The sequence below is a fragment of the Haliotis rubra genome, unplaced genomic scaffold (genome assembly GCF_003918875.1).
Source record: "Haliotis rubra isolate DU_JTF1 unplaced genomic scaffold, ASM391887v1 Scf674, whole genome shotgun sequence".
Taxonomy (NCBI): Eukaryota; Metazoa; Mollusca; class Gastropoda; order Lepetellida; family Haliotidae; genus Haliotis; species Haliotis rubra.
This window is the reverse complement of record NW_025767384.1, coordinates 225,322-251,707: the sequence shown is the minus strand read 5'-3', so window position 1 is coordinate 251,707 and position 26,386 is coordinate 225,322. Positions and strand designations below refer to the sequence as shown.

Here is a 26,386-nt window from a genome sequence, read left to right as displayed (position 1 = left end):
GGCTGTACAAGCAGCCCTATACACATACACACGTTATGACAAATATTCTCAAGCACGACGTTAAACCCAATTCCACCACCACCACCACCACTTTCTAAATGACATTGTGTGTTCAGATAGCTTTTGGCCATGGGAGCCATGTCAATTTCCACTTGTAAGAGGGGTACAAACTTTCTAAATGGAATCTTGTATTCATAGATTGGTGCCTTTGTGTTTTTGCAGTTTGGTGCCTCAGTATGAGAGTGTAATTTCTGGATGAGGTGCAGCCCTTAAAAGTACAAGAACTTGTACTTTACTAAGGGACCATTAATTTATGGCTGTTGTGCATGCGTGCAATGATTTTAAGAGGGGATCACCCATTTTGTTCTAGGGAGGTAGGAGGGGTCATCAATTTTGTACACATAGGGGGGTCAGCAATTATGTACATAAAAATATTAAACATTTACGTTTTATAATTATGGGAAAGTGTGTGTGTGTGGGGGGGGGGGTGTCATTGAGTTTGCACATGACATGCTGTTTGGGTGCGTGGGGAGGGTGTGTGTCACTTTGGGGGAGGCATTCACATTGTACATGCTTCTTCATAAAAATCATCATCCCCCTAGCCATACATTATGAACAGTTTCTAAGAACAGGGTTCCCACATATTTCTGGAAAAAAAATCATGATTTCATCCATTTTTTCAGTTCTTTGATTTTCCAAGACTGGTAAATGGTATGTGACATTTCCAGGTTTTCCAGGTCTTGTGGGAACTCTGAAGACAGTTTTATCCCATGGAAAGAATTTGTTCCATGTGGTCATGAGTTTTACCAAAGTGGTAAACATCCAACAACTGCATCACTTGGGCTTTTATTTCCACATCAAGCCAAGCCGTGAATTGGCTGATCACATCGCTACCCAGTGCTTTGAATCATTGCTCACACTCTCAAGCACTGGATTGTCTGTTCCAGACCAGGGCCCACTTGCACAAAGTGATCTCAGCAGTGTGGGGATTCGAACCCGGTCTGATCGGAACTCAAACTCATACTCTAACATAGACTAAAGACTGTCTTAGCACTAAGTTTTTTCGAGAATCGGAGCATTGCTTTGTGCAAGTGGGCACCGGTTGTGTACAGACTGCAGTCATAAGATTTGGAGGATTGTTGAACAGCAAACAAGGAAATAGTCCAAGACATTTATTTCCCCCACTATCAGGGCACTGTCAGATATATGCACATTTACAAATTGAGGGAATACACTAATATTTACAACATTATATACACATTGTTGAACAGCAAACAACAAGGAAATAGTCCAAGACATTTATTTCCCCCACTATCAGGGCACTGTCAGATATATGTACATTTACAAATTGAGGGAATTCCCTAATATTTACAACATTATATACACATTGTATCACAGTAACACAGGTTCTTCATCACTATGTCTTGCAATGATGTTAAACACTATTGACACATCAGCAACTTGGCTCCGTAAAATACACCTGTCAAATATTGATACATAATGCAGCACTTCTGTCATGTTACGACATGTATCATGACTTGAACTTTATTGAAATTACATTTAGTATCTGTTCAATATGACTTAATAAACAAGATAAATCAATTAACCAGTTTGTCTTGTCTGAAGCTCATCCAAACAGTTTTAAGCAATCGGATTCATTTCTGTTTATGATGGTGGTACGTAATACTGAGCTAAAAAGTTATTCTGAAAGTATGATATGTTACTTTGAAAGTAATATGGAATGAAGTAACAAATGGATGCATGGGTAGGCATATCATGTACAATACCATCATGATACACTGGTACATCGTGATCCCCCTATAAGCAACTGTAGATGTAGACAAGATGGTGGATGTTGATCACTATCCTGGGTCGAGCAGGGACGAGGAGCAGTGAAGACATGGATCCTGTTGAATGCTGTCTACTTACTTTTTTTCTGTCCTTTCCCCTGCTGCAAGAGAACAAAGTAATGTAATGTGAAGCTGTGGTGACAGGTTTGGGGTGATAGGGGAGACATGGAGTCTTTATTCTGTAGATAAAGTGTCTAGTCCCACTGCAAACACTATATTTATTTGCTTTACTTACTTAATTAACTGACAATACAATATAACAACAATATGATAATGATAACTGATTTCTGTCCTGAAGAAAATCGTATGGATCACACTCACCCACACCTGGCAAACAATAGAAAATGTTTGGGGACTTATGAAGGCAAGTGTCAATAAGAAAAATCTGACAAATATTGCTGAAATGAAAGAAGAGGTGGTCTGATATTGGGACAGCATGGACCGCGACTTTCTAACTTCTTTGATCAGTAGTATGCCGCGCCGCATTGAAGCCTGCATTGCTGCCTATGGTGACTCGACAAAATACTAGCTGTTCACCTGTCTTTGAATATGGAGTTATGTTCTGCTAATATTCACATTTAATACGTGAGTAATGAGTGAAAGAAAATATAAAAAATTACAATCTTTGATTTTTCTCAATAATTTCTGGTTGTACTGTATAAACAGCTGCACTATATGTGCTTACATCAATGCCTAATAAATACTGGCATATATACAGCTGCATTATTTGTTATACATACATATACTACCCATCAAAAGTTTAGACTCACTTAAAGCACTGACTATATGTTATGTATATATATATGTGGTTACATAGAAGAATGTATTTCTCCACTAACTTGAGGGAACCAACTGCAAACCTTATGCAGATGAATTGCATGAGGATCATGCATCAATTTGGTGAAAAGCATGTGCAAATATTGTGCATGTGAACAGCTGTGTTTTGGTGTAATGTTTTGTTAAAATTCACCAATTGTCACTGAGTTTCATCATTTATTGAACTCATGACAATAATCTTGTTACGTTACGAATTTGTACATCAGTACATGTGTAAACAGCACCTTTAAACAGTATGGAATATTTTGCAAAATCTAGTTTAGAACAGTTGACTGAAGTAAGTGGCTACAGTTACACTAGTGAGTCTAAACTTTTGATGAGTAGTATGTATATATATATATATATATATAGCTGCACTATATGTGTTTACAGCAATGCGCAATAAATACTGGCATATAAATACAGCTGCATTATGTGTTGATGGTGATTCCTGATTATACAAGTATATATACAGCTGCACTACAAGTGATGACAGTAATACTTGATTTTACATACATTTATTACTCATCCGTTGAATATATCACTGTTTAATATATCTACAATGTTATTACACATTGTGTAATACCATCGCATGATGCAGGACATATTACATCATAATGGTTTACGGTAATGACGTCACAATGCTAATACCTCTGTCACAATGGTATTTGACCTTGTTTGATTCGCGGAAAGCTGAGAGTCATCAAACCGTCATCACACTGTAGGCAGTTTCTATCAATTTATGTTTGAGAGTAATAAACAGAATACTAAACTCACTTCCGTGAAATACCATTTTTATAAAACTCGTGAAAGATGATACCAAATCAATAACTCGTTTAATAAAAATGGTATTACAGGGAAGGTCGTTTAGCATCCTCTATATATACAGCCGCACTATATGTGCTCACAGCAATGCCTGATTAATACTGGCATTTATCTCACCTTTATGTAAAATACTTTAATTTCAAAATGGTCCATGACGCTTTAACAACTTTCCAAGTCACCCCTCCCAGGAAGGTGACATGTAACTGGCAAATATATTACCTGCTGCCATGGTAACCACCAAACTCTGCTGAGAAGCAGTATCGCTACCAATCGTATATGATGTCATAATATGACGCATGCAGTGCACAGAGTTCGAAAACAGTTCACTATGTAAACATTTATTTTACCAACTTTCACTGCGTTATTTAAACTATTTCATACATTGCATCGTTTGCACACTCAACTTAAACATAATTAACTATTTTTATAGCAGTTTTAAGAGTGTCAGCTAGAATATGTTCCACTGATTTTAAAAATCCAGGCGAGAGGCAGACGCCATTTTGTTTATAGTCAGTAGCGAGCTTATCGATCTTCAAAATAAAATAAAATGATATTTTGTAAATTTAACATGGCGGTAAGATAAATACATTGTAAACTTCTCCCTCAGGGTAATACGGCCTGATGTACGCATCTCTGTAGCTGTGTTATCCCTCGCCAACTGGCTCTGGTTACAAAAAGGCGTACATAAGACCGTATAACCCTCAGGAGATGCATACAACTTATACATGTAATATACAGCTGCATTATGTGGTGATGGTGATGCCTGATTTTACATACATATATACAGCTGTACTATGTGGTGATGGTGATGCCTCAGATTATACATGCATATGTACAGCTGTACTTTGTGGTGATGGTGATGCCTGATTATACAAGCATATATACAGCTGTACTTTGTGGTGATGGTGATGCCTGATTATACAAGCATATATACAGCTGTACTGTGTGGTGATGGTGATGCCTGATTTTACATACATATATACAGCTGTACTGTGTGGTGATGGTGATGCCTGATTTTACATACATATATACAGCTGTACTGTGTGGTGATGGTGATGCCTGATTTTACATACATATATACAGCTGTACTGTGTGGTGATGGTGATGCCTGATTTTACATACATATATACAGCTGTACTGTGTGGTGATGGTGATGCCTGATTTTACATACATATATACAGCTGTACTGTGTGGTGGTGGTGATGCCTGATTTTACATACATATATACAGCTGTACTGATGTGGTGATGGTGATGCCTGATTATACATACATATATACAGCTGCACTACAAGTGATGACAGTGATAGTTGATTCAACATGCATGTATACAGCTGCTCTATATGTTGACAGGGGTGCCTGAATATACATGCATATGTACAGCTGTACTACAGGTGTTTTGCTACTGACACATCTTAATGCAACTGGAAACGGCCTGCTACTACAGCCACACGTTACAAGTGGGCGGGTCATGAGAGTGGAGAGGTTTTGCCTGATTCACAATTACTGGAGAAATCAGAGACACAGTCAGTCCTGTGATGAAGCATCAAATGTTTAGTCATTAATGCAATAAGTAAACAGTTGAGAATTTTGTAATTTTGTCTAAAACCCAGGGGCCTATGATTACAGAAATAGAAGTCGACTGTATCTACCAGGGAGGGATATTCCAGTGGACAGTCTCTACAACTACTAAACAATGAAAGTACAAGTCTTCCTTTATTTATTTCCAGGCTTTTATAGAGCTGTATACAAAGCTTGTGAAGAAACCTGGAAAAGAATAAAGGAACGCCTGTGCCTTCATGTGTTCCCTTACTTGTTTCCACCAGTATATTTTTCAATGTCCAAACAGTTTTGATTAAAAAAAGCACCACACTCAGCACACAGACCTGCTGTAGGATCTTTTATTGTTGAAGGGATGGCTCATCACACTTTGACCAAGGTTTGATTCTCAGAAGAGCATAACAGAACCATTGAACATAGCTAAGTGGTGCTCCCTACTTACAGACACAAATTGCTAGCAGATTGCAGTCTGTGACTTTAACCATTGTCCCAAAGCCAAGTCTAGTAAAATTCTGTTTTGTCCAGTAAGTTCTGCCAACAGTAGCCCCTATGATAACACTAACCTGTACTTAAAATGATTCTAACAGCCACATTTGGACTACTTCTGGAAGACCCAAACATTATTGGCACAGACAGACACTAGGCACAGGTGTGTCAAGAGTTATCACACAGATGAAATCTTCAGTCATATGGACAAAGCGTCCATGCTCGATTGAGCCATTCAGAAATGTAATGGCTGCCAGAGAGTGGAAATGTCCACTTTGAACACATACACAAGATACTGTGTTAGATGTACACAGAACACAAGTTTTCATATAGTTCCTTAAAGGCACAATGTCACACATTTTCTACAATATTTTGGCCTATATTATTATATTGGGGCATATGCATTCACCTTAGCTTCCTATTGACCCAATAAAAGACTTATTATCACTTACGACTTGAGTGAAATAAATAATTCAAACTTCGAGGCGAACAGCTTGCTAACAGAGAACACTTGCCATATATGGAACTTAAACAATTGCTCTGTACATCAAACATGTCGTACGCTGTGTTGTCAGTGTTTGCCGAACTGGTTTCAATCACAAGTTGTGCGTAGCATATTCATAAAGAGCTCCAAGGGACATAACTCTATGGGGTTCGCTTGAAATAATGTTCGGCCTGTAGAGGGCGCGAGAGTTGTTATAATGCAATGTTGCATTAATTCATTCGAACTTTTTAATTCAATATTGTAATCTAAATACATAATTTGGGGGGGGGATAAATTATATGGTAGCTTCCCTGAGGGCTGATAGTTAGTATTATTGAGTGAAATGCATTATTTATTTTAGAGAAGTGTAGTGTGATATAGTGTCTATAATATTATTTATTTCCATGGTATTCAAAAATGTCCTCAGGCAGAACAGGTGATGTACTGCCTACCAACAATAATATCCTGTCTCCATGCCACAGCTGATCAGATGCTGTTATAATCTGTACACATCAATAAATTAAACAACTATTGATGTAAATTATCCACTTTTCTCAGTACCAGTATCTGAGTAGCTTTCTAGGAGAATACAGCTGCCTGTATTCGAAATACCCTGCCTGCCAGGGACGGGCTATTTTCAACACGGACTGCCAGTTTCTCCAATTCACCTGCCCGACGGTCAGGTTAAAATTTAGACATGTATTTGAAGATATTTTATGGGCAGGTAAGTTTTGGTCCGGGCTGGCAACTTTTACATCTAACCAGCCCTGTGGTCTGGCTGAAATTTTTGGGAGTGTGATACCCTGATACTCGGAGCAGCAGTAAAACAGGATCTTCTAAAAGAGTTCATTATTATAGACTGTTTGCTTTACAGGAAGACAGCATGAGGGAGTGAATATAGTGGAAAAGCTGCAGTCCACAATACCTGTGACCTGTAAATAATATAGTCTTTCCCAGGCAAACCAGTGGTGGATAGCATGAGTGATAAACCAAGCTGCCAGGCCAAATGTCACATCACGGAGTCAGGCTGATTCTGACCACTGCTATTCAAATGCAGCTTTTACAATAAGCACAGGGTACTGAGGAGTTTATATGCTAGAAACCACATGGGGATGTTTTGGAGATGTTATGATGTTATAGTCAAGCAGAAAGTTATTAGTTCACACCCAGATTATTTCCAGTAGCATAACAGACAGCTGTGTAAACAACACACTCGCAAGTCACACAACTTACGTCTTTTTCTGGACCTTGTAACACAAAAACAAAGAGACACTGTTAGGCAAATGTGCATGTCCATAAAGACTACGGTACCTAGCTTAGAGGCTATTTTGGGATGGATACAAATTGTTAGAAATATTTTGAAATCAGTGCAGTTAAAAAAGTATGAATTCTACTGAACAAAAAGAAGAACATAGTAGCATATCTCTGGTGTCTAGGACAGTGTGTGAAATAGTTTCCAAATTTTGTTAGCCAGTCGGGCTAGCTGTGCCTGAAAGTAACACTAGCCCACAAAATAATTCACTAGCCCGAAATTTGCATGTAGCAACTGAGCAAAAGATTAGAAAAAGAGATGAGAATAAGATATTGTCGGCATGACACAGGTTTCATCATTAAGCTGCTTATATGATGAACATTTTTATCAGGCCATAATCTTGCAGGATCTAAAAGTTTATTATAACTTAACAAGCCGAAGAGAGTGATATATTTACAAAATGACCCCATGAACATTTACTAGCCAGTCGGGCCAGTGACTGTGGAAATTTACTGGCCTGACTGAATTTTTACTAGCCACGGGCTAGCGGGCCAGTGGCTATTTCGCACACTGGTCTAGGATTACACAACCTGAGCTTGGAGGGGTGCTTCATACAAATTTGTTTAGTTAATTTATTTCTCTGATGAGGACAACCATTTAAAGCAAGAAAGAAAACTTGTTTTGTCCCACAGAAATGTAAAATGGCACATTAAAAGAAAAAACATGAAGTTTTTGAAAGTCACTGGGTCAATGAGCAGTTTTTGCACAGGAGTAAGATTGATGGTACCTTTTAAAGAACCAAAGGGTTTAGGACATCAGTACTACATGGACCCAGGATATTCTTTAAATTCTACTCATATAAATAGATTCGAATTTACATAAATACAGCAGTGGAATAACTTACGAGGCTCTGCAATCTTCTGGAGAATTGGTGCCACTATCTCTTGGAGGGCTTGCTTCTGGACAATGAAGTCATGTGTGGTCGCATCCACTGTGCCTTCTACCCACTCATTCTTCTCCTTGCAGGAATTGACAGCCAGGTTCTAGGAATAAGCACATGATAACAACCATCATATACAGCCAGGAGAGGAATAACATCAAAGGCACAACACAACCAGTTTCTAGGGAGAGGAATAACATCCTACACATCACATAAATAGGTTCTTCTTAGAGGAATAACACCCTACACCCCACTCAACTCGATTTTAGGGAGAGGAATAACCTTAGATATGCCTCAAACAAATTCTTGGAAGGAGGAATAATGACACATATTCCCCATACAGGTTCAAGGGATTTGAATAACACCCTACACATCAGACAACCAGATATCTGGGGAGGGAATTACAACTTGCATAATATAGAAATAGCAGAGGCCCAGATAAGCTGCGTATCCGGGTAAAATATGCATAGAAAATTTCCAATTACGCATTGAAAAATAATTGTTACGTACCAATTACGCATTTAAAATGTTAGATACACAAAAAGTTTAAAACAAATGCGTACGGAATATATTCATAAAAATCGCTTTCGTAATGAAAAATACATTGACTGCTATCAAGTTGTACTGTTAGTATAGGACAAGTGTTGTACTGTCAGTATAGGATGAGTGATTTTTTATGAAATTATTTCCATTATATTTAAGTTGGTTTTGAGTAGGTATGACATAAGGCAGAACATACCTGCTTAGTAAACTTACTCAATGACTACAGTGGGTACAGTGCCCAGCACTGCCCACATGAGCTAAATCTTATCTGGAGCTCTGAAATAGATTCTGTTAAGAAGATTAACACCAAACACATCCTTACCAAAGGAAACATTACTCTATCATTGACTAGTCCTACCTTTTCATCCTTTGAAATTTTGCCTTGAATTTTCTCAGGATCAGTGACAGTTTCCTGAATTGATTTGATTGTCTCCACCAGCTGTACCCTGGCCTCTGTAACAGCAGGAACAACAGTTATAACCACTCAGTGTTGACCTGCAAGTCACATTGTGTGGAAAAGGGTTCAGCAGGGCTCCAGATAATTTTTCAACATCAGGAGTATGTACTCCTTATTTGTTCAATATAGGAGTACTGGAAAACCGTAAGTGTACATTTAGAGTACTGAATGGAAATTAATGGAGTATCAGTAATCTTGTGTTTTGTTTCATGCACCACAACATTGCTACTCTTGTGTAAACAGGTCAATAAACAGTAAAACAGTACTTTTTTCAGATAAATACGTTTGTAAATGATTCTAAGACCGTACACCATTGCTGTGGTGCGTATCTGTTATGTTTTCTAAAATATTTCCTAATGCATCATGCATATATTTTATCCGTACATACGCCAATATGGCCCTTATCTGGAGCCATGGTTCAGTGCCTTTTCTTAAATACTTTTGGAAATCATATGATTTACTTGTTGAACTTTCTGGCTTCTTAAAGTCACTCGTACATTCTACATCTCGACATATGTATTGCAACAAAGGGACGTCTGATAACGATCTCACTGATGGTTAATCACTTATCTACAACACAGTATATAACAAGTTTTATGGATAACAACTTCTTTATTTTCGTGAGTGCGACGTTTCGATACAGATTCTTGTACCGTTGTCAAGCAAGAGTGATACATGAAGTGTAGGAGCTGCATATATATACTGTATATAACAATGAAACAACATAATAGACAAAGGAAACAACATAATTGCCATGATTGGCTAAGCAGTAAGCTGATGAAGCCAGTAAGTACATAAAGGATAGTGAATGGAAGCCAGAGATGTAGTTACAATGAGATGTTTATACAATGGATGCGATGTTTATACAATAGACTGGGCTTGGTGGAGGAGTGGATCATAAGCAGATGGAATGAAGTATCCTTGGTCACGGTTGATGGTAGGCTTGTGGCGTTTGATGTGAATGGCTTCTGTGAGCTTGCGTTTAGTGAAGTCCGTTTGGTTGTTGGCGAGAATGGTGATGTCGGACCACTCTATTTGATGATTGGGGTTGGCTTTGATGTGGTCAGAGATAGCTGATTTGGTGTCGGAATTAGCAACAGAGGTGCGATGTTCTTTGACTCGGGTGTTGATGGGTCGGGATGTTTCACCTATGTAGCATTGTCCACAATCACAGTCTATTTTGTAAATAACACATTTCGGGTTGTTGTTGTTGACGGTGGGTTGTTTTCTTCCGTTGGCATGGAGGAGGTTGTTGAGGCTGGAGGACGCTGAGAAGGTAGTGTCTATTCCTGCCTGTTGTTTCAGGAGTCGGCTGATTTCACATAGGTGAAACATCCCGACCCATCAACACCCGAGTCAAAGAACATCGCACCTCTGTTGCTAATTCCGACACCAAATCAGCTATCTCTGACCACATCAAAGCCAACCCCAATCATCAAATAGAGTGGTCCGACATCACCATTCTCGCCAACAACCAAACGGACTTCACTAAACGCAAGCTCACAGAAGCCATTCACATCAAACGCCACAAGCCTACCATCAACCGTGACCAAGGATACTTCATTCCATCTGCTTATGATCCACTCCTCCACCAAGCCCAGTCTATTGTATAAACATCGCATCCATTGTATAAACATCTCATTGTAACTACATCTCTGGCTTCCATTCACTATCCTTTATGTACTTACTGGCTTCATCAGCTTACTGCTTAGCCAATCATGGCAATTATGTTGTTTCCTTTGTCTATTATGTTGTTTCATTGTTATATACAGTATATATATGCAGCTCCTACACTTCATGTATCACTCTTGCTTGACAACGGTACAAGAATCTGTATCGAAACGTCGCACTCACGAAAATAAAGAAGTTGTTATCCATAAAACTTGTTATATACTGTACGTCTCAACTTCTAAAATGCCACTCAAACAAGTTATCTACAACACCCCTGAATTTGATTCCTTTTCAAAACAAAATGTAAATATCATGCCATCCAAACATTGATGTTTGCACAATTAATGAGGTTGATGTACAAGGTTGGAGGATGTTTACACAAGAAGGCAATTGTTACACAAACAGAGTAAGCTATTCACATCAGGAGACTCCAACTGGCTATGAACAGAGACCGAGGATATTACATCCCCATTGCCTACAACCAACTCATCACCAAGCAATCTTAATCCCATTATTCTCCTGTCTGTCATATCACTGGCTTCCTCCCAATAATCCCCCATAGCTTACTCTGTTTGTGTAACTATTGCCTTCTTGTGTAAACATCCTCCAACCTTGTACATCAACCTCATTAATTATTATATTAAAGAAGTTGTATATCCATAGAACTCTCCTCATTGTTCATCACACCAACTTCTAAATGCCACTCAAACAAGTTACTAGTTATTCCTGCCTACCTGCCCAGTCCAGGTAATCCACACACTCAGCATTGTTGTACCTCTGTGCCGTCTCTCGAGCACGTTCTCCATGAGCATTACGTTGCTGCAGGTTGGCACTGAACTCCACCAGTACCTTCAGCACACCGATCCTCCCCCACGCTGCAGCATGATGCAGTGGGCAGTACCCTGTTGAATGTTACAGCAAGTTTATAAGATAAGTATTGATGTGAAAACAGGTTCAGTAGCTCATTCAAGATTACTTTGCTGTGCAGTGACGTGCATGTATATGGAACACAATGTTAAAATGCAATATTTAAACCTATGAAGAAAAAACAAAATAACATCTTTCTTTTTTCGCTAAAAATACCCACTGAGCTTAAAATATTGGATCATTAACTTAATGACAATATTCAGCTAAAGATTATGAAAGTTGTCACCAACAATAAAGAACTCAGTGTCCATAAAAGTTATAAGTGTTCAAATATTGAACAGTAAAAGACAAAATAGTATAGAGCTTAATAATTTATCATGTTGCAGACATCTGAATTGTCACTTCAGTTTAACTGATTATATATTCACTGAATAATAAGAAACATATTTTTCTAGAAGTGTGTAGTATACAGGTGATGTCACAGAGAAGAGGATGAGCGATTCTATATCCTTGTTTACTGGTAATGTGTGAAGCATTATTAATATCGAGCTTCTCCACCTTTTGCCGTCACATTGTTGATGTCAGCCCCTCTTTGCAATAATTCCCTTGTCATGTCAACCCTCCCAAGTGTGGCAGCAACATCTAACGGCGACTTTCCCTCTTCATCGCGTGTGTTCAAAAAGTCTGAAACGGTCTCCTTGAAAGGATCTTCGTCATCCTCAAAACATTTAACAAATCTTGTAACATCGTTCTTGTAAACACAATGCGTCACAATGTTAGTATCGGGAAGTAACACCTCTTCTTGTTTTTCCTCAGTTTGAGCCTCTTCCAGAGTCATTTTTAGGACTGTTTACGTTTTCCGCCACACGAGAAAGCGTCGTGTTACCCCAGCTACGAGTGACGTCAGATCCACTAAGGCGTTTTGTTACGCTGAATACGATTGGCTTAGAATAAGAATAGTTTCATTTATGGTAAGCTGAGAAGGCAATGACAAAAATCTACACATTCACGGCATATTTTATCATTTTGTAGTTCAGTTGTAGTTCAGAATGCGTATACGGCATACGAGATTGAATATCACGTCTATTATTTTAAATTAGTACAAACCGATTGTCGCAACGCAGTTTTGTTCAATATAAATTGTAGATTCCATGTTCTCTGGCGCAAAAACGGAAATTATTGTTAACCCACTTTAAAAGGTTCTTTAACATGGCAAATAAATGAGAAAAACAAATGTTATGTCTTCGAAAATATCTGCCTCACAACTGTGCCTATTATTAAACCAGTCACTTAAATATGACACTCAAATAGCCATTTATTCCATCACCACTTTCACGACAAATTCGCCAATGGTGCAACCAGAGACCATGTAATAGATCTATTATATGGTCTCTGATCTTAACAAAGAACATAAAACAAAGAATGGCAGACATGTAATCATCACTCTTTATTATTTCTTTTCAGAAAACGCATACACTTTTCGAGATTATTTCTATTCTATGGTCTCTGGTGCAACTGATCTGTCGGGGCAATTTAGTCATCATAATCTTTGGTCTTGTATAATGAAAATACACGAAATATCTACAGAAATGTGAACTGAAGAGGTACAGCTGATGTATAGCTATAAATATAAGTGACATGTAGTGAATATAATATTATCTATATTAGATTACATTAGAAAATAAATATTTGTCTCCGAATGTGACGGCGACTCACGTATGTGCATTTAAACCCAAACACATATAATTGTAGATGCTTGATTGGCATTTTAGAAGATGATATTTGATGAACATAGAGATTTGTTCTGGGTTAAAAGAATAAAAAGATGTAACCCAGAAAAAATCTCTATGTTCAACATATAATTGTGTTAAGAAAAATTAAAATGTTACATGTATTGAAGTTAGGGAGAGGAGAGAGAGCATGGAAAATGATACACACAATATGGACAGGGATTAGCGCTTATTTTTAGGTATTTGCTGTCGCACTTGTTTCCACGAAGCGCTCCGTTTTCGGCATTCGTTCCATCTTTTGTATGAAAACTCAGATGCCGGAAATCGTCCCGACTAAAATGTCGTCTTGAATGTTTCTTTTGCCCAATTTTGGTATGCATTACAAATTCTTTGCATATTTTGTAGTTTGAAAGCACAAAGTTGGTCAGAATATGTTTATACATTTTGTATTTATCCAGTAATTCGATATGGATGAGCAGCTACAAGTAATATCAAAGAAAGTGAAGTTTTACTTCCACTTCCAGTACGACAGATAAAAACTTAGATAGAGAAGTACTGATTTATCAATATCAATTGTTTTCAGGCAAATGTATTCCGGCGAATTACGTTCACAACATAGCCACAATCTTAAGATAGTATTTAGCGAAAGCTTATTCATATAAATCGAGAAAGGAGTACATTACGAAGACCCAGTATCAAAATCCAGGTTTCCAGTAAGTTGTAACCTGGACCGAGAAACGATATCTTTGGACGTTTATGTTCAACTGTTAATATCTTCTGTGGTACATGCCCATCCTACAATATCCTGCATATTATTTTGGAAAGAATTGAAAATTTATTACATGCTTTACCCTTTTATGTCATATTTCTCAGCTGATACAAAATAGTATCTTATACACCAGTAGAGAACAGCCTTTCATTCTAATCTAATGACAACTTCGATAGCTTTGCATGATTTCTACCAAGTACATAAACCCAATGCAAGTAAAGGTTTTGAATTTCAAGTCTAAATATCCAGTATAAGACTTTATCGCTAATTGAAACTAATAATAGAACATCAATAATTAATTGTCAGTGGCCAGTTGCAACTTCAAATGTCAATTCCTGTCACCTTGGTCACTCATACAGTTGTCAACTTAAGCATTTGTTAAGTTTGGAGTCTTGTGAAATAAGAGTAATCACAGGTCATTGTCATATTGCTAGAACAGCACCAAACAAACTATTCTTCATGTTCATGATGTAACTATTGGTTCTATTAATTCTGTTCCTCAGTACAAACAGACCAACCACGACCATGTCTACTGACCTATTGAAGCAAACCCACCAACTGCAGGTGGCTCGGTTCGAGACAGCCATGGACCGACCACCTTCCCCCTGCCCGACTGGCCTACACATCTGACAAACATCCCCGGCACACGCTAGAGGCGATCAACGTCCTACGCAAACACAGAGAACTTTGTGACGTTGTACTCATTGTGGGACAAAAGAAAATTTTCGCACACCGAGTAATTTTGTCAGCATGCAGCCCATACTTCCACGCCATGTTTACAGGCGAGTTGGCCGAAAGTCGACAGACAGAAGTGACGATACGAGATATAGATGAAACAGCTATGGAGTTGTTGATAGACTTTTGTTATACGTCTAACATCACTGTGGAAGAAAGCAATGTTCAGACACTCCTTCCTGCTGCTTGTCTGTTACAATTGGCCCGAAATACAAGATGTATGCTGTGAGTTCCTAAAACGACAACTGGACCCATCAAATTGTCTGGGAATACGAGCTTTTGCTGACACCCACGCCTGTCGGGACCTTCTCCGGATAGCAGATAAGTTTACGCAACACAACTTTCAGGAGGTGAGGTGTTAGGATAATCTTGATGGCATCTAGTTGTAAAGGATTCATTTGTTTTCAGATTTGCAGGTGTTATTGAGTATGCGCTGACATTTCTGCGCATCAGTTGATCATGTTGGTCATTATGATGACTATGTCATATTGCAATATACAGCAATACAGGTATCTGAAGATAAATATTTGGGCTCTGAAAACAGCAATCTCAAAGTTACTTGGATTGTCAGGGGACCTTTCTTTCTTTTTCATAAAATCAATAGTACAAAATGGGGGTCCAGGCACTTAAATATTATTATTTATACTGTTATTGTATTGTGTAATTAAATTGCAAATAATACCACAACCCAGCTAGTAGTAACTCAGTGATATGTAACTGTTACTTGATTGGAATTTTTACAAATAGTATTTGGACTTTTTCTGTGTCCCTGTGGATGCGCTAATAAATTTTGTGGCGTCTGTTGTCAATTTTTATGCGTATAGCACGCAGGAATTCACGTCCCGTAAATCCCGGGATACTGATGAAATGATGACCTTGGCGATATTGTCATGTACTAAGCAGTTACTAGTATTTATCACTGTCGTAGTGCTGATGTTGTTGTAATTATGTTCATGTTGTTTGTGTAGGTGATGGAGAGTGAGGAGTTCATGCTGCTGCCAGTGAACCAGTTGGTGGACATCATCTCCAGTGACGAGCTCAACGTACGCAATGAGGAGCAGGTGTACAACGCATGCATGGGCTGGGTGAAGTACAACATCCAGGAGCGTCGCACACACCTGCCCACAGTAAGTCATACTTCACAACATCTGCTTCTGGCTGGAATTGGTTGGTCCCTAGCAACTAGGCTGTAACGATGCACGAACTATCAATGGATTGCAATTGTTGAGTCTCCGAAAGCAATTAATCGATGGTAGAAACGAAAGACTAGCAATTCATCGATAGTATGTGTGACAATCAATAGTTTAGCAATTGACTGCCGGTGATAAATGCGCAGCACAAAATACAGGAAGTACCAGATTCGTTCACTTTGATTTAGACAGAGTTATCCGCCCCCTGTTAGGTTTTAACTGTTTACTTGATCAGGGTTTCAAGTTTCTTATCAGTTATTAGAAGAGACTGAAACTACCTCAACTTGTTTTTATTTCATATAAACTACACATTCATTTGGGAAAAGACTCCAAATGACACAATTCAAGGTGAAAAAACATATTGCAATAGTATTCCAATAGTTGACCACAATAGACTATATCTATCGCAATAGTATGTTGCAATAGGCTATCGTTATCGCAGTAGCTGTTTCCCCCTCAATAGTCACCATTACTAGCAACGTGGCCATAATAGAAGCAAGAGCAGCTGACATGTTTCAAAATTTAGTGGGGGCGGTGGGGTAGCCTAATGGTTAAAGCGTTGGCACTTCACACTGAAGACCTGGGTTCGAATCCCCACATGGGCACAATGTGTGAAGCCCATTTCTGGTGTCCCCCGCCGTGATGTTGCTGGAATATTGCTAAAAGCGGTGTAAAACCAAAACTCAGTCAGTGAGTCAAACTTTAGTTGATTATTTATCATGTTTATACACAGGTTGCCTTGTCACCTCAGGTGATGCAACACTATGCATGCCAGAAACTGGTTCGAATCTTAGTTTGCACTGTCTATGTTTCAAGTTTTGTCAGCAATGTACCCATCTTTTCGGTTCCACCAAAGTGATGAACATGATACATGTGTGAAACCAGGTAATTCTTAACCTCAGGAATATGTGCTCCTGAAATTAGCGGAAGAGGAAAACAGTGAGTGAGTGAGTTTAGATTTACGCCGCTTGTAGCAATATTCCAGCAATATCATGGCGGGGAACACCAGAAATGGGCTTCACACATTGTACACATATGGGGAATCGAAGCCGGGTCTTCAGCGTGACGAGCAAACGCTTTAACCACTAGGCTACCTTGTCGCCCCAGAGGAGTACAGGTGTTGAATTCTGTCTTTGTTGGAGTGCAGCATTGCTAGTTCACAATGATCATGATGATTACAATTTTTAGTTGATCAAATTCGAATCAAGACATTTTTAGCTGTTTCAGAATTGCTTAGCAACAGAGCAAAGGGGAATTACTTCAACTAAGGCAATGTTTACAAAGTTTACATAACATCTAAACGTACGGGGAATTACTGTCCAAATCTAACATAGTGGTATACAGGCCTATATACTCGTGTATGATACTCTTTTAATTAATTATACATCTGCATATTCGTTTGGCATCGATACACCGATACGTCAATACGCCTCTTACCTAGAGCACTGCCAGATAACTGTAATGCTGCACAAATCAGCACTGAAAGTTAAGTGGGCTCTTCTGGTTCCTGAACATTAAATTCAGCAGGGAACCCCTAAGTCTTTTGACAATTTTTAACAGTTGTGTAAAGACAAGAGCCCTTTGATCACAATGATGCATTTTTCAAACATTGATTTGATTGTTTTGAAGCGTATTACAAAATGTGATTGGTTGCAGGTAATCCAACATGTCCGCCTTCCTCTGATGAGTCCCAAGTTCCTCGTGGGCACAGTCGGAGCAGATCTTCTTATCAAAAGTGACGAAGCATGTCGAGATCTTGTAGACGAAGCCAAAAACTACCTGCTCCTACCTCAGGAGCGCCCCCTGATGCAAGGTCCAAGAACTAGACCCCGCAAGCCCATCAAGTGTGGAGAGGTGTTGTTTGCAGGTTGGCAGTTTGTTGCTGAATCTATGACACTCAGCTTACAACTAGCATGCCAACATTGGCAAAACCATTGCAGTATTTTTAGCTCAATATGTTAATTTCACCAATATGATTAAGTGAATATTTTATGCATTTACATTCACAAATCACAGGTATCTAGAAATAATATTGGCCTTAAAATAGTAATTGTCACATACACAACCAATTATAAACCACAGGTCACATGCATCATATACTTACTTTCAAAAGTTTAGACTCACTTAAAACACTGACTATATGTTATGTATATATATATATATGGTTACATCAAAGACTGATTTCTCCACTAACTTGGGGGAACCAACTGCAAACCTTATGCTGACGAATTGCACGAAAATCATGCATCAAATAGCTGAAAAGCATGTGCAAATATCGTGCATGTGAACAGCTGCGTTTTGGTGTAAAGTTTTGTTAAGAATTCACCAATTTTCACTGATTTTTATCATTTATTGAACACATGACTATAATCTTTTCAACGTTACGAATTTGTTTACAATACATCAGTTCATGTGTAAACAGTACTCTTAAACAGTATGGAATATTTTGCAAAATTTAGTTTAGAACAGTTGCCTGAAGTAAGTGGCTATATTTACACTAGTGAGCCTAAACTTTTGAAGGGAAGTATATATTGATTCAGGAATCCCTTGTACATTAAACTGACAAACCAATATGTCATAAATAGATATAAATAAAATATAAGCATAAAGCCACTTATCACCCAGTATGTAGTGTGGAATTTAATCCAACTTTGTTCCGTTTTCCCCAGCAATGAAGTCCCATCTCACACAATAGTTACTCACAAATTGTTATATGGAGCCATTTTGCATGACCTTGACCATTATATCTTTTTTCCTCTAGTGGGTGGTTGGTGCAGCGGTGATGCTATATCCAGTGTAGAAAAGTATGATCCACAGACCAATGAGTGGCTCCTGGTAGCCCCAATGAGCAAGCGGAGATGTGGCGTGGGCGTGGCTGTTCTCAACGATCTATTGTATGCTGTGGGCGGCCATGATGGACAATCCTACCTCAACAGTATAGAGAGGTGCCTCTTTGTTTTTGAAAATGGCCTTGCGGCAGTGCATAAATTTACTGCATTAAAATGTTTAATTTATGTCTTTAATTCAGTGCATGAGAAGTCAAAGAAAGGGCTGTCAAAGATTTGAATTTATCATCCAAAACTGGCTTTCACAGGAGATATAGCTAGAGTTAGGGACCGTTCATAATTTATGGCTAGTGGGGGTGATGATGATTTTAGGGTGGTGTTGGTGAGGTAGGGGGGATCATCAATTTTGTACACATGTACTAGGAGGGGTTGGCATTGATTTTGTACTTGATATGCAGATACATGATCACTTACTTTGTACAGCATTTTTTTTTTTTTTGGGGAGGGGCTGTGGAATACACACTGTACATGCTACTCCATAAGAATGGCAGTACAAGGCTTCGGAGACCATTCTGACATCATTGGTTACTATGACATCACAATTAATCTCTGCTGGTCAGCTGTACTTTAACATTGTTACAATAAAGACACTGGTTATAACTGTTTACAAACTGAAAAGTTCTAAGAATGGCCTATTTTTGGTGGCCCCACCATGACATTGCTGGAATATTGCTAGAAGTGGCATAAAACTAAATTCACTTACTCATTCTAAGTATGGGTTTGGATGATAAATAGTATATCACCTATGTGTCTTTTGATATGAAATATATCAACACTGGTCAGCAGAAGCTGGCAAGCTGGAAAGTTGAAAGCCTTTAGTCATTGGCTGGACGTCTCGCTTAGCCTCGATCCAGATGAGAGGCATTTTGGCGTGAGGTTATAATGCATCAGATTTCAATACTCTATCGGGGCCAATAGTAAGACAACTTTACGATGGGGAATGGACATATTAACCCATTCAACACCGCAGGCCGAATAATCGGCCACAACGTCAAAATGAGACATAATTTTAGGAACCTACCTGACTTTGATTCATATATCAAATCTATCACATTTCACAATGTCTGAAAACACTTATTAAATTTCAATTTATCATATATTATCATCAGAATTAAAATTATAAACTATTTTTCGCAATGTTCTTGAAAACAACGATTCTCGGACACATGCTTCGGCAGCGGGTCTACAATAACATTGTCAAAGAGCAAAGTAACGATGTTTCGAGGAATTCATTAAATAAATTGAATAAACTAATGAATAAAATCAACAACAGCATTCATAAAAGTTGTCAAACGTACATATAAAATTACTATTTCCATCTTTTTGTGCGATCATGTAATGCAAGTCAAGTCACTGACGAGTGACATCTCGGCTCTCGCCGCCTCAATCTTCACGCTCGGACACGATGTTTAATGCGAAAATATATACATGAAGCATTTTTTGTCACAGGTCATAACCTAGCACGATACGTCCAATAAGTTCCATAATTTACGTACAGGTAGCGATTTCTTGCTTAATATGTTCAGAATAGCATTATTTTACCCAAAACTTTTGTCTAAATCTGAAGGTTTTCGTTTACGAGGACGGTATCCATTACTGTAATATGATTGGCTGCCTTAGGTCACTTGTCCGATTTTGACCAACCACGACCCTTATAGCAGACTGTGGCGAAAAAGCGTCATTAGAAACCAATCTTTATCCAATAAAATCGCTTCTTACAACTGTGAAAATACTCTTGGCAAGGGTACAGTGATATTGTTGATGTTCAGAGCCATGAGAGCTTTCGAACGATGCCCGACATCAAACGATTCACGTCGCATGTTATGCATACGAAGCTTCGAAAACGGAGGTATTTTCCGTTGTTATGTCATGTTACCGAGCGGAAAGCCACAGATATCGGGAAATAGGCGACCATACATATTATTTAAGAAATCTTTTTATAATCATTTTCTGATGACGTAAAAATGAAAATATAAAAGAAAAAGGCACGGACATGTTATCACATGTCACAAATGGAAAAAAATCGCCATAGTTTTTGCTTTTTTCGTGGTTTATCTGGACGTTATAAATGTAAGCTTGCATTTTCATTCAAAAATACATTTATTTAAGTTGTAGTTGTATTATTTGAATAATATTATAAAAATAAACTTCATATTTATCAACAGTAGGATTAGATCTTTTAAATGGTGTATGGGATGTAGTAGCAATAACGTTTTACAAGCTTATAATTTCCTTCATAAACATAGGCTTCATCTATGACCTCAGGGTCTCTGGGAACTCGGTGTCACGGCAGTAAATGCCTCTGGTTGACTGGTGTTGAAAGAGTTAAAAATGAAACACAAACACACACACACATTCTTGTTGTTATCTTTATTTAACATGGAAAAGAAGTGGACTGGTGAAAATAATAAGGACTGGTATATTTGAGGCTTACCAGTCCCATGGACTGGTAAATTCAAACTCACCGAAACACTGACTTTATCGAATCGATTTGATAGATTTATGTGAAAAGACACTCTGGTGACATTCTCTATAGATCTGCTTTTGGCTTTCAGTGACCCTCAGTTTTCAAAAGTACTGTGTGAGATTTTAACCAATTCCCAACACTACTGTGTAATACTGATTCATAATGAACGGGTTAGTAACAAATCTGGTTCAAGATTATCAGATGTATTGACTTGGAGGAAATTGTATGCTTTGTCTGGAGGTCACTGGCCTTACATTGTCCGATGTTGTTCTGGGTGGAGTTGATAACAACACCAAGTACCTGTTGTTTTCCCTCAGATATGATCCCCACACTAACCAGTGGAGTAGCGATGTGGCCCCGACCAGTTCGTGTAGGACCAGTGTGGGCGTGGCAGTCTTGGGGGACTACTTGTACGCAGTAGGGGGTCAGGACGGTGTTTCCTGCCTCAACTATGTCGAAAGGTAACTCAGTCTCAGTCAAAGGGTAAAGGAAGTATGTTTTTCTTACAAAAATAGAAATGTCATTTGTATACATGTAATATGCAATGTAAAAACTGATAAGTTAAATATTTCTCTCTGTACACAATTTTTTCATAATTATGACTTCCATCCAAATTGGGATGGTAGGATAGCCTTTTGGTAGAAGCATTCCATCGTCATACCAAAGATCCGTGTTTGATTCCCTACATGGGTACTGTGTGTGAAACCTATTTCTGGTGTCCCCCAGCGTGATATTTGCTGGAATATTCCAAAAAGAGGCATGAAACCCAACTCACTCACTCGCTTCAAAACAGACCAACTATTGATGGTTGATCAAACTAATGCACAGACTGCTAGGGTTAACCGTCACTCCCTCCGTCCGAAATGAAGCCACCCAGATGATGACTGACCTACTCATCTATGCAGTGTTGACCTAACCCACTCACTCACTCACAATGACACATTATTCCCTTTGTTAGGTATGATCCTCAGACCAACAAGTGGGCCAAGGTTGCTTCCATGAGCACCAGGAGGCTGGGAGTGGGCGTTGCCGTCTTGTGTAGCTTCCTGTATGCAGTTGGTGGCAGCGATGGCACTTGTCCCCTCAACACAGGTTAGTGGCTACTGCTATTGTCAGGGGTGGAAATAACCCATTGCCAGACGCCCGAGTCCAGTGTTTTTTCTGTCTGGCAAGCAAATTTTTATTTCACACTGTACCGGTGTCCAGTTGACTTTCCAATATTAATTATGTTGTTTATTTTAAAAATCAACAAGAAAACGTCCGGTATAGTGGAAAATTATCAGGGCAAGTGATTTTACATGTGCCACTGTACCGGAGTACACTAGCAATTTTAAAGTTATTTCCGCCCCTGATTGTACATACACAGGACTGCAACACAGGAAACGTTTCACCATGTTGTAAGTGTGTAACAATGCTATTGGCATCCTGGATTTATATTAAGGCAGAACGTGAAAACAAACCAAAGATACTTCTAAAAAAATTTGAACAGAATGTTATCATAGCCATGGTACGTCTCCAGGGGTCAAAATTATTTTGTTGACTCTGAATCTAAAATATTATCAAAACTTATATCTTTAAATCATTGTTTCAAGAATTTCAAGAAATAAACTGGATGAAGGCATCACTTGCCCCGCAGGATTACCATTGCTAGATTATATCTGTATATTCTTGAAGTCCAGCTGACTTTGTCTCCATTAGAATTGTTAGAATTAGAAAACAACCCCACCAACCAATGCTTGAGTGACCAGATTGGTGGTCAAAGACTTGGTCCATTGTTTGTTGTCACTCACTGGCTTGTTTGATGCCGACTTGATTCTGTACAGACAACCATGATCAGACAGCAATAGCTGGAGTATGACTGAGTGAGATGTTAAACCTCAAAACATGAGATGTGTATGTTTTCTTCAGTGGAGCGTTATGCTCCACGGACAAATCGCTGGACCTCTGTAGCTCTGTATGTTTTTTTCAGTGGAGCGTTATGATCCACGGACAAATTGCTGGACCTGTGTAGCTCTGCATGTTTTTTTCAGTGGAGCGTTATGATCCACGGACAAATCGCTGGACCTGTGTAGCTCTGCATGTTTTTTCAGTGGAGCGTTATTATCCATGGACAGATCGCCTGTATCTCTGTATGTTTTTTCAGTGGAGCATTATGATCCTCGGACAAATCGCTGGACCTCTGTACTGTAGCTCTACATGTTTTTTTCAGTGGAGCGTTATTATCCATGGGCATATCGCCTGTATCTCTGTATGTTTTTCAGTGGAGCGTTATGATCCACGGACAAATCGCTGGACCTCTGTAGCTCTGCATATTTTTTTCAGTGGAGCGTTATGATCCATGGACAGATCGCCTGTATCTCTGTATGTTTTTCAGTGGAGCGTTATGATCCTCGGACAAATCGCTGGACCCCTGTAGCTCCGATGGGTACACGGCGGAAACACCTGGGTGTGGCTGTGTACAACAATATGATCTACGCTGTGGGCGGCCGTGACGACACCACAGAGCTCAGTAGTGCAGAGAAGTACAACCCCCAGACCAACACGTGGCAGCCGGTGGTTGCCATGACGTCCAGGAGGAGTGGGGTATGTAGGCTGCAGAATGGCATGGAATTTCAACTTGGTCTCATATCTTAAAAGTAGAGGTAGTTTAACAATGAGTTTCCACAAGACATATTGTCATTATTAATAGTTCATTTGAAACAAGTGTGAATTATATATGTCAACAGTAAGGGACAATCTTCTAATCACTGTGAGGAGTTATGTCCCTTGGGAAGACCAGAAACCTGTGATCGCAGGTGGAAAGAGCTGACAAACTGTGATATTACTGGAATGCTCATGTCATCAGAGATGCATTGTTTTCATGTTTGACTGTATATTATATCTTGCCATCAGGTGGGGCTAGCAGTCGTGAATGGACAGCTGATGGCAATCGGAGGATTTGACGGGACAACATACCTGAAAACTGTGGAGATTTATGACCCTGAACAGAACTGTTGGAGGATTGTTGGGGGAATGAACTATAGGCGCCTTGGAGGTGGAGTTGGCGTTGTCAAAATGCCACAAAACGATTCTCATCTCTGGTAGCCCTGGCAACGTTTCTGTAGGTGTGATACAGTAGCTGCAGTGTTGTGTTTCTACCACTGGGAAACAGTTCTGGGATCAGGATTCTGATGTGCCATTTAGGGTGGTTATGGACAAAACGGTGGTCGGCATGGAAACTGTCTCATGGTGTTGAAGAACCACAGCTTTCTGATGTTCTGTGTCGTACATGGAGTTAGCGACTCAACAATCTGAACCATACGTACAACCTGACTTGTGGAATCTGCCACTGTTGTTCTTGAATTCCACATGAACCTGCAATTCTTGGATTCTGCATTACCTGCAGATCATTACTAGCAGAGATTGCTGTGTTTTGAAACTGAAACAATCATAACTGCAGACAGCGTAATGATGCTCTAACAACACAATGATCCATCTGGCGGCAACACCGGCTATTGATGAAGACATTGAATGAGATACCATTGGCCCCACCTCATGACCAATATGCTGATTTTTTTAAAGCCAAAAAAAATGACTGGTGTAATTGTGACTGACAAGTGATGAGCGTTTGACTTTCAACTTCTGAACCGCAGGAGGGGTATACTGTGTTTCCATGGCAACTTTGTGGTGTTCCAGCTGCCATTACTAGAACATATTACACATCAAAAATGGACTTGTTGCCATGTTTGTATTTAGCACTCTAATCAGATAGCATTGTTCTGGTCCTGCCAGAGATACATGGTAGACGTGTCAGGGGTCGATATAAGGATTTGAAACCTACTTGCACCCAGTGCAACCTAAGGCAATCACCTTGTTGCACCAAACAAAAACAGGCTGCACCTCCTGCTGCTCAATATCAAATCTTATATAATGCTTGAGTTTTGGTAAAGACGGTTTAGAACAGTATTATAACAAAAGAAATCTGTAGTTATCTTACTTCCTAAACTTTCATGAACAGTAAGTCCTTCAGTCACTGTTCCTACAATAATCAGAGTCACTGTTCCAAGTCAGTTCCTCATCATTCTGTTTTCCAGCTGAAGTCTGTGTTCTTTGAACACAAAATATTAACATGCACTGGGTGCAAGTTGATATACATAAGAGGTTGCATTTAGCAGTTTCAGGTTGCACCAGTGCAAGTTCTAAATGCTTAAATCGAGCCCTGCGTGTGTTTGTATGTATGTAATAATGATAATAGCATTCAATCAACCACTCTGTTGTACTTTCTGGTTACACAAGTGGGAAATATTGCTTAAAGGTTTCAGGAGGGTGAGGTAGCCTAGTGGTTAAAGCATTCTTTCATCGCGCCGAAGACCCAGGTTCGATTCCCCACACGGGTACAATGTGTGAAGCCCATTTCTGGTGTCACCCACCATGATAATTATGGAATATTGCTATAAGTGGCGTAAAACTCAACTCACTCACACTCACTTTGAGGTTTCATGGTCGTCACATGACTACTTTGAATAAATGCGAGATCATCATAACTCAAACAGAAGGTCTTGCTGAACAACGACCTTGTCTGAAGGAATGTCATGATTATGTGCAAGTAGATCTGGTATTCACGATTTGCTGATTTTGCATTTATTCAAATTAGACTACTAGGATCTGTAAGAGATTTTATTCCAATTTTATTATATCATTTAGCAGCTCATTTGCAGTGTTTTTGTTTTCTCTTTCAACTCATTGCACTAAACCTGGTGCATTATTTAGAATTTTACCTGTGTGTATGAATCATTTCATTGTTAATTCAACTGTCAGTCCATGTATGTTTTTCAAATTTATGTTTAAATCACACTTATTGAATTATATATTCATCTTACCTTATCTTCTTTAGATAATTGCCATTTCCGCTTCATTTGGAA

At 39.0% G+C, this 26,386-nt stretch overlaps 2 protein-coding genes and 1 long non-coding RNA gene across 4 annotated transcripts; 1 reads left to right on the top strand and 2 right to left on the bottom strand.

The window, feature by feature from the left end:
* Nucleotides 1–1,159: 1,159 nt before the first annotated feature.
* Nucleotides 1,160–20,578, bottom strand: LOC124257814. Its single transcript, XR_006893374.1, has 3 exons — nt 20,568–20,578; nt 16,129–16,133; nt 1,160–1,615 (listed from the first exon to the last, which is right to left on the bottom strand). It is a non-coding gene; the product is annotated as an uncharacterized LOC124257814 (long non-coding RNA).
* Nucleotides 1,287–12,643, bottom strand: LOC124257813 (ankyrin repeat domain-containing protein 45-like). 2 transcript variants are annotated; one of them, XM_046691953.1, is made up of 6 exons: nt 12,307–12,642; nt 11,616–11,783; nt 9,112–9,206; nt 8,175–8,313; nt 7,252–7,265; nt 1,287–1,951 (listed from the first exon to the last, which is right to left on the bottom strand). In XM_046691953.1, exons 1-6 carry the CDS (start codon nt 12,584–12,586, stop codon nt 1,922–1,924), a joined length of 726 nt encoding a protein of 241 aa, XP_046547909.1. In that variant the 5' UTR covers nt 12,587–12,642; the 3' UTR covers nt 1,287–1,921. The 2 variants fall into 2 exon arrangements, with proteins under 2 accessions (XP_046547909.1, XP_046547910.1); XM_046691954.1 differs by lacking the exon at nt 7,252–7,265 and having other exon boundaries at nt 12,307–12,643.
* On the top strand, nt 14,751–25,097 carry LOC124257812 (kelch-like protein 20). Its single transcript, XM_046691952.1, is given in 10 exon segments — nt 14,751–14,850; nt 14,852–15,187; nt 15,189–15,332; nt 15,951–16,109; nt 17,829–18,039; nt 18,934–19,117; nt 21,803–21,946; nt 22,444–22,577; nt 23,860–24,068; nt 24,378–25,097. Coding segments are annotated over 10 exon segments (1,791 nt in total). The 5' UTR covers nt 14,751–14,772; the 3' UTR covers nt 24,570–25,097.
* The last annotated feature ends 1,289 nt before the right edge of the window (nt 25,098–26,386 follow it).